At 46.2% G+C, this 9372-nt stretch overlaps 1 protein-coding gene across 1 annotated transcript; it reads left to right on the forward strand.

Annotated features, from left to right (window-relative positions):
- Positions 1-269: 269 nt before the first annotated feature.
- On the forward strand, positions 270-8990 carry LOC310781228 (pre-mRNA-splicing factor CWC25 homolog). Its single transcript, XM_083641791.1, has 8 exons — positions 270-446; positions 1523-1747; positions 1877-1946; positions 2309-2451; positions 2676-2748; positions 2892-3073; positions 8333-8500; positions 8725-8990. The coding sequence occupies exons 2-8, from the start codon at positions 1524-1526 to the stop codon at positions 8858-8860; spliced, it is 996 nt and encodes a 331-aa protein (XP_083497917.1). The 5' UTR covers positions 270-446; position 1523; the 3' UTR covers positions 8861-8990.
- Positions 8991-9372: the final 382 nt, after the last annotated feature.

A 9372-nucleotide genomic window follows, 5' to 3' on the forward strand; every position in this document is an offset into this window, starting at 1 on the left:
CCATTTTCAGCATGTAGCAATGAGTTAGCCTGTAGGTTTCTGCCGTTAGCTTTCTACGCTAGCTAGTTAGCGTTCGGCGGGAGCATTACAGCGACACACATGGGAGCGGAAGCCGATCTGATTGACATATGGTCGGAGCCAATGAACAGAGCGTGACAGAGCTTGCAAGCGGGGGAGCGGATATCCTGCTGCCACCGAAACAGCCGCTCGAATGGGAGAGCAGCTTTAGAGCAGGGGCGGGCTGATCTTCGTACGGCGCCAGACTCTCTGAGCTCAAGCCACAACTGAAGACGGTAAAGTCAGAAGACACGATTGACGACGGTTACATTTAATGCTACATCTGAGATTTGTGGAGCAAGAACCTGCAGGACCAAGTAAGACAACTCCCACTCAGGCGCTTTAGCTCGAGTTGCACCAGAGGTAAAGTGCTGAGCCAGAGTTCCCAGGTTCGTACGCTACATTAGCTAGCAGTTAGCTAGTCGATGCTTCTCTGTTCGTCTGCCTAGCTGCTTAGCGTAGCTGCTTTTTCTTTCTCGGTGTTTCAGATGGACTTTTATGAAAACGGCAAATACATGCAATGTAACGTTAGCACTTTCTGTCTGAAGGCGAGGATGATGGCGTTTACAACAGATAACCGTATCGTTATTAACCGTCTGTAACGTTAGCTAGCTCTCATTCGGTTGGTTGGTCGTTACATGACTAGTAAACTAATGAGAGCTAGCTAGCTAACGTTGGTTACAGACTAAATGTTATGCTAGACGTTATGCTTAGCTGTTGTAAACGCCCTCAGCCTCGCTGCACGAAGTACTAACGTTACATTGCATGTATTTGAACGACGTAGTTTAACTACACTTTGCAGCAGCTTGCTGGTAGTTCAACTACATTCATATTAGTTAAACTTTTTTCCCCGTCCTGATCGCTTTAAAGACAGTGGACCGTGGAGTCGGCCAGGATCCCACTAATGTTACTGTACTTGACAAGACAGTCTATGTTACCTCTGATTGGCTTGCCCTGATGACATGATACAGTTGGGTTAATTCTGAAATGAATCAATGCAGACTTTGGATACACTTATTTAACGTTAATCTTGCCCCATTAGGCATTCTCTACTGGGACATTATTGTAAACAAACATTGTGATTCTGGTTCATTTTAAAATGTTCTATGGAATATCCACACCGTTTGTGTAGCTTTTGGCACAAACAGTGCCAAAAGTGTCTGTGGTTTGATTGGGTGGTCTGTGTTTGAGCAGAAACGTTAAGTGGCCTGCAGTGCAGAGGGCAGGACTGCCCAGACCGAGAGCCAAGGCTCTGGCCAAATTCTGCTCTATTTTTGCAATAATTGGCAGTCACCACATTTGGAGGAGGCGCTGTTTCCTTTATCCATAGATTCAGACTAGATACATCTGTCACTATAAGATTTCCCATTGATTGTGCATCTATTATTGTTTGTGTTCAAGGATTTTTTGTCTAAATGGGAACACAAATAAAGGTATTCAAATGTGTGTGTGTGTGTGTGTATAGGATGACCGACTGGATGTACCAGGGCCCCAGTGGTCAGGTGTCCAGGGACGAGTATCTGCTGGGACGTCCCATCGACAAGCAGATCACTGAGCAGTATGAGGAGGCTGAGAGCGGTCCATCCGCCCAAACCGGCCTCCTGCCTGGCTCCATCTTCAACCCTACCACCCCTGCCTCCAACCTCGACCTGGCTGCCAAGATTAGGGAAGATCCCCTGTTTGAAATCAGGTTAGTCATGTTCCTTCTTGTAGCTTGTACACTTCCCAAATCCTATTAAAGTCACACATAGGCCAGATAATTTTATTATGTTCTGTCCCTGTGCAAATCATCTAATTTATGTTTTGTTTTTGTCTTAAGGAAACGGGAGGAAGAACAAGAGAGAGAAGTCTTGACTAATCCAGTGAAGATGAAGAAAATCAAAGAATTGGTAAAATGATTGTGTAACTGTTTTGAAGTGTTTATATGTGTTGGATGTTGACAGCAAATGTTAGACCTTGTTTTTGTTCCAAACAAAAGTTACAGATTTAACTTATTGTAAGTAATCAACATTTGAATTTAGTTTTTGTCTGCAATCAGTGGTCACTGGTATCAGTGTCACTGCTAGTGAAATTTCTTTCAACAATGTTTCCACTAACTTTGTTAATACAAGATAACAACAGTCAAGGTAGAAAAATGGTACAATATTGCAACCATGATTTAGTAGTCTCTGTGTTCTCTTGGTGCATGACTGAGAAGCTGCTAGTGTGAAAATAGTGGAGAGAGGCTAAACATCTGTCTGATCTCTCACAGCTGCGCCAGAATCTTGAAAAGAAAGACAAGAAAAAGAAGAGGAAGAAGGAGAAGAAGGGAGACAAAGAGCGGAGAAAGGAGAAGAAGCATAAGAGAAGGAGCACAAGTTCAAGTGCAGATGAGGAAAATGACAAAAAATACAGGTATTTGATCTCAATTATCAATCAAAGTTGTAGCAGTTAGATTTAGGCGATTGGACTACAATCCATCCTCAGTGCGGCGTGGGTGCATTCACAGTTGCATTTTTATGTGTTTAAGCGATATCGGGTGTAAATGGGGTCTAAGCGACATCTAGCTTCATTTAGTTAAACTTGTGTCTCATTCAAGTGGAAGCAGTTTGTAATTAGGGTCTATCATCTGTTCTCAGGTCACATCCAAAAGATGAATCTTCAGTCGCTGCCAAATCTCATTCTCACCATGTTTCAAGCTATGGGCTACAGGTAAGAGAGCAGCAAACCAGTGTCTGGTAATACCACTGCTATCGTAATCATGTACATGTAATTCAGATGCATCCTGCAGTTTCAGTTGCTCAACTCACTGTAGCAGCACACTACCAAGTCCTAACTGTGAAATCTCTTCTCAGGTCCCTGCTGGAAGACATCACCAGTCCTCTGCTCACTCAGGACGCCACGAGAGGAGCCGCTCCCGATCACCTCACAGGATCAACAGGGAGAACCACTCCTCAAACAGACCCGACAGGAAGGTCCAGCAACGAGCTCCCAGTCCACAGGACCGCTACCACCGACAAAACAACCACAGATCCAAGTAACAATCCGCAGAGTTGATGAGATGAGATGAGATATACTTTATTGTCCCGAGGGAAATTTGTCTTGGGCAAAGTGCAATAGTTCACATAGCGTTTTTAAAACAGATACAGACGACACATAATAGCAGCTTTGTACATTCAAATTGAAGCAACAGTCAACTCACACTGTAGGTATAGCTGACCTAGAGTCAGCTTAACCATAGTAGGAAGCAATAAATAAATTAGAAAATAGATACAAGTAGAAGCATATTCATGAGTACAGTCACAGGTCACACCAAGTAACAGTACCATAGTGCATCGTAAAACCAGAATATAAGTGCACAATCACCAGTATGGTAATAAAAGTATCACAATTAAGACAATGCAGAAGGTCAAAACCATCATAAAAGTCTAACTCCACTAAGTGCTATGAACAATGTGATGATTGTTCAGTAGACCTATAGAAGTGGGAAGAAAAGAAAACTTAAACCTGTTGCTCTTGCAACGAATCGCCCTATAGCGTCTGCCTGAAGGTAGCAGCTCGTACTCAGAAGTCAGAATGTGTGAAGGATCAGACAGCACCCTCTTTGCCAGGCTGAGCACTGCTTTCTCAAAAATTACCTGAAGAGAAGGTGAGTCTTTTCTACCAATTACCTTCATGGCAGTTTTTTCCATTTTAACTATTTTGGATTTGAGCTGGACAGAGAGTGTCCCGAACCAGGCGGCCATGCCATATCTGATAATGCTACCTAGCACTGCATCATAGAAAGTGGACATGACTTTCTTGCTCACACCAAAGAGCCTGAGTCTGCGCAGAAAGTGCAAACGTTGTGCCAATTTGGCACATAGGTGATCCACATGGACATTCCATTTCAGCTGATTGTCCATCTGGATACCTAAGTATTTGTATGATACCACCTGCTCAATTTGTGTTCCACCCAAGACCACTGGGTCATGGGTGCAGACACATCTTGGATCGAAGATCATCTCTTTAGTTTTGTTTGGGTTTAACATGAGATGACTGAGTTCACTCCAGTCATTGAAGTTACTGATCTCACAGAAATAACCCTCGGGGCGTTCAGCCCCCCTCAGCAGGCTGACTATGACAGTGTCATCTGAGAATTTCAGGGTATAGTTATTAGGCAGTCTACTCCTGCAGTCATTTGTGTAGGCTGAGAAGAGGAAAGGTGAACTCACCCCCCCTTGTGGAACACCTGTGCTACACAATTTAGGGTCAGAGAGAGCCAAGTTGATCTTGACCTGTTGAGATCGATTTGTCAGCATGGAGTAGAGCCACCTAATGATGAAAGGGTTTACATTCATATGGTGCAGTTTTTTGACAAGCAGCAAAGGACTTACAGTGTCAAACGCAGCGCTGAAATCTGCGAAGAGAACACGTGCATAAGCATTGGGTTCTTCCAGATGCTTACTAATTAAGTGGGTAATACAGGCTACAGCATCCTCAGTGCTGCGCCCGGCCCTGTAAGCAAACTGTAGAGGATCCATAGAGGAAGCCACCTGAGACTTAAGCATATTCACTATAATTCTCTCAAAACATTTCATAACCCCGCATGTTAAAGCAATAGGTCGGTAGTCTTTATTAACAATGGGACAAGCTACTTTCGGAACAGGGATTATTAATGATTTTTTCCAGATTACAGGAACCGTGTGTTTATCAACAGACTGTTGAAAGATAGGGCAGAAAGCAGCAGTGAGCTCTTCTGAGCACTTTTTTAGCAACACAGCAGGTAAACCATCAGGACCCATTGATTTTTTGTTGCATACCTTACTAAAAACATTCTGTACTTGCTGGGGATCAATAAGAATACGATCAGAAGTATTGCACAAAATGAGATCAATGTAAGAGTCAACAGTCTCATCACCCAAGTTTGTGTTGTGACGTAGAAAAAAGTCATTCAGTTCATTGGCCTTAGCTAGATCATCCAGTGTCGAAATAGGAATACGGTGTGTGTTCATGTTTGTTATCTTTTTCATATGATCCCAAAGACTTTTAGTGTTCATAGTACCAACACTCTCCTCCAGAGCGGCTCGATGATTTCTTCTTGCCTCGGATAGCATCAGATTTAGTTCCTTTTGTGCCTCAGCCATGCCCCCCCTATCCCCAGATTTAAAAGCCACATTTTTTCTGTTGATGCAGCCTTTAACCTCGCTTGTGATGTAGGGCTTATTATTGGGGAAATGGCGAATAGTCTTTTTGGGGACGACATTGTCCACACAGAAGTTTATATAGTCTGTGACAGTCTCCGTAGCCTCGTTAAGTTCAAGCTCATGGAAGATGCTCCAGTCTGTACACAAAAAGCATCCCTTCAAGGTTTCCACGTTGTCATCAGACCACTGTAATACAGTTTTTTGGACAGGCTTACTAGACTTGAGAACTGATTTATAGGTGGGCATGAGCTGGACAGTCGAGTGGTCAGAATTAGAAAGGGGAGGGAGAGCCTTTGCTCTGTACGCATTCTTGATGTTGCCGTAACATTTATCTAACACTTTATCGTTCCTTGTTCCACATTTAACGTACTGGTGAAACCCAGGTAAGGCTGGTTCCAGTCTACAGTGGTTTACGTCACCGAGTACGAAGATCGGGGCTCCAGGGGTTCTTTGCATTTGTGCGTGTACACATTCAGCTAATCTGTTTGCAGCTCTGGCAGCATTCGCGCTAGGTGGAATGTAGGCTGCACAGATAACAATATTTCCAAATTCCCTCGGAAGATAGAAGGGTCTCATAGAGAGACAGAGCAACTCAAGGTCTGGGTCACAGTACTTCTCTCTGATCGTGTATTGACTACACCAACTGTTACTCACGTACACGCAGAGACCACCCCCTCTGGATTTCCCCGACGTGGCATCCCGGTCGGCCCGTGTTAACGAGAAGCCCTCCAGCTCCAGCATGGAGTCCGGTATATCTGCCCGAAGCCACGTTTCAGAAAACACAAGAATATTAGCCTCTCGGTATTCATGGCTATATCTTGTGTGTAAGCGGAGCTCATCCATTTTGCTGCGAAGCGACCGCACGTTGCTCAGGATGATCGACGGCAGCGGGGGTTTGTTCCCTCTTCTGCGGACTCGCTGCCTGACACCTCCTTTCCGTCCTCTCTTCCTCCGTCTAGCCCCCCCGGCAGAGCTACTGATGACGGCCTCAGGTAGGTTCGCCGGCGGTGTGCTCCCTTTAGACCGGAGAGCGAGCAGGACATCCCTCGAGTAGACACGGAACACTGCCGTGTTTGTAGGTCGTGTTACTTGTCCGCTAGTACACAGGAGATCCACAATGAGCAGGAGAAGCACGAGCAGTGTCCATAATGGCGCCATGGCTCCAACAAAGCGATTTCCAGCAGGTAGTCGAGTCAATGGGCTTCACCTGGCCCCCAGCTAACTAGCTAGCTAGCTGCTAACTAGCCACAACACTGTTGCCGACAGAAGACAGACAGCTCGCATTCGTTTAGACAGCCAGCTGGCATTCGCTGCATTCCCAGAAACAGCGTCGGAGTAGTCCTTGTTACCTCTTAAAGTTTGCACAAAGCCTAGGGGACAAACAACAAAAAAAACATAAAACAGCGCTTGATGCGACAGAGCACAGAGCCCGGGTCGCCACAGTGCAGCGCCACTGGATGATGAAAGTTAACACTGAACTTGTATTATCACCGGGCGAGATTTCAATATTATTGTCTATCATCTTTAATTGGGAACATATTGTGATGCTATGGTTATTGTGACACAATTCTGGCATCTAGATTGATGATAACATAAGCATTTTTTTTCTTACTCTGACAAAACATTTCAAGGAATATTTGAAATTATTTACATGTCATTTTGCATACATGTGCCTTATCATCATCAGTATAGGGAGCTGCGGCTCTGTGCCTCTATCTGTCTCACTGATGACATCAGTGATGTCATAAATTGTGACATCGTCAGTGATGTTATAAATTGTGACATCATCAGTGATGTCAGAGGCATTGTGACATCATCAGTGATGCACACATACACACACAAGAGAGAGAGACACACACACACACACACACACACATATATACACACAAGAGACAGACACACACTGATGTCATCAGTGATGTCATCAGTCTGAGGCTCACAAGAGACTCAGGCAGAGAGAGGGGAGGGGGGAGAGACTGATGGAGAGAGAGAGGGGGGGGAGAGAGACTGTGGGAGACATTTGGCCCAATTCCACCGCAGGTAGTAGCGCGGTCCCGCTCCACTCGACTCGATAAATGGTCTCATCCCATCGGTAAAAACCGGCCCAGCCCGGTTTGATTTGGGGCTGAGTCGTGCTACTTTTCGTCCCTGCCTCGTCGGGGTTCTATTCTGCGAACCCGGGTTCATACGGTGACGTGAAAACATTGTAGACGACTGATTGGTCCGGCAGAATCGTGTTTACTCTGTCTACTGACTGTCATATGCAATGCTGGCGGCTGCATACCAGTTTAGTGGGCTTCTCTTCTGTTATGTATATTTCCATCAGTCTTTGTATTGCTGCCTTTGCCTCCGGTGAAATAAAATCGTGGCGGGTGTTCAATTGTCTGAGAAAAAAGTCTGCTGCTCGCTCAGGGAGCTCTGTAGCTGAGTGGAGGCTGCAGCGCTCCGCTAGGCCGCAGCGGGTGTTTGGTGAAGCCGCGGTCTTGCCTAGAGGCCGCGGGGTAGAGGCTTCACTCTGTTGCGCCTCTCCCGTCCCCGCACAGCGCAGCCCATGCCTGTGAGTGATATCCATTCTCCTGGTCGATTGTCACATTCGCCCATGTACACTGTAGGTCATTTAGAGGCACCAGTATTTCATAAACAGTTTAAAAGTTCTGTGGATGGATTTAATTGTAATGTTATGTTATAGCCTACTTCGGCTATAAGCGAAGGACAGATATGCAGATATCGCTATGACGGGCGGGGGTGGGCGGGGGCAGATGAACGGCGGTCGAAACAGAACGTCCATCGAGTTGAAACAAGTAGAGGCGAGTGGTGACGGGCTGTGCAGGGCTGTAAAATGTGGTGGGAAAGAGCCAATTGTGCACGTGCCAATATGGCAGGCAAGGCCACACAGCAGCCGAGCTGAATGCGAGCTGCAGGACACGCGGCCAAGCCTAGGAATCGATCGCGCGTAGCGTGCGAGATGGCTAGGTGTGATATATATATATCCATATTGAGAAAAATCTGTATTGGGATATTGATTTCAACCCATATCGCCAGATCTACTTGGTTAATCATTGAATCCATTCCACTGTGTTTCACCATAATGTCTTCCTGTTTATTTGTAGGCAACTCTCTGCTGAAGAGCTGGAGCGGAAGAGGGAGGAGATGATGAACTTTGCCAAGCAGAGAGAGGAGGACAGAGAGGATAACATCAAAAGAAACAAGAGGCGAGATGAGCAGGAGAAGCAGCGGGAACAAAGTACTAAGCATGACCGCCATCCTGGCTTCATCCAGTAAGTCCTGGGTAACATAGAGACACGCAGATAATCAGTGACGATTTTTAATGTATTTAGTTGTGTCGTCGCCACATCCACAAAAAACAGGATTCTGATGTTTATTTTTGGTGCGTCAGCTAATATGGATAATCATGAAATAAGGAAAGACAGCCCGTGCTCTACTTCTTATTTTACCTGGTATATGTTTGAGTTTCACTAACGCTTACCTTTCCTTCCTGTAGCAACATGAAGCTGGAGAGCGCTTCCAGCTCTTCGTTGGAGGACAGAGTGAAGAGGAACATCCACTCCATACAGCGGTCAGAGTACGGACGACAGCAGGAGGAAGCACATGCACAACTGTGGCAACGCCTACGCTAAGACATCCCATCTGAAGGCTCACCTATGCTGGCACAGCGGGGACCGGCCGTTCGTCTGCAACTGGCTCTTCTGCGGGAAGCGCTTCACTCGCTCTGATGAACTGCAGCGCCACCTGCAGACGCACACTGGTGCCAAGAAGTTCAGCTGTGCCTTGTGCCCCAGAGTGTTTATGCGCAACGACCACCTGGCCAAGCACATGCGCACGCACGAGTCCCCGCCAGGGCACGGCGAGGAGAGGGTGAACGGAGACGGGAGGATGGATAAGGGCTTTGACAGCCCCACCCCTCCTCAGTCATCCTCCCTCGTGCCTGCGTCAGATGCCACAGAGCCGCCGCTGAAGCTGAAATGCGAGCCAGACCCCTCCAGTGTAACGGGGCAGTCCAGCTAACTGCATTACTTTTAGAGGTTTTCTCAGTTAGCAGGTCATCATCAGCCTTCTGTCTCAGCCGTAGAGGTGTCACTGTTTTACCATAGAATAGAGAATAGAAGAAGTATGGGACAACCTTTTACTG

Source organism: Poromitra crassiceps (genome assembly GCF_964638095.1).
Source record: "Poromitra crassiceps genome assembly, chromosome: 8".
NCBI classification, from domain to species: Eukaryota; Metazoa; Chordata; class Actinopteri; order Beryciformes; family Melamphaidae; genus Poromitra; species Poromitra crassiceps.

What these genes read in the sequence shown, in the direction of transcription:
- LOC310781228 (XM_083641791.1), top strand. Translation starts at nt 1,524, where the DNA reads ATGACCGACTGGATGTACCAGGGCCCCAGTGGTCAGGTGTCCAGGGAC. An exon ending in GATCCCCTGTTTGAAATCAG is followed by an intron (nt 1,748 to 1,876) that starts GTTAGTCATGTT and finishes TTTTGTCTTAAG; the next exon opens with GAAACGGGAGGAAGAACAAG. An exon ending in CGCCATCCTGGCTTCATCCA is followed by an intron (nt 8,501 to 8,724) that starts GTAAGTCCTGGG and finishes TCCTTCCTGTAG; the next exon opens with CAACATGAAGCTGGAGAGCG.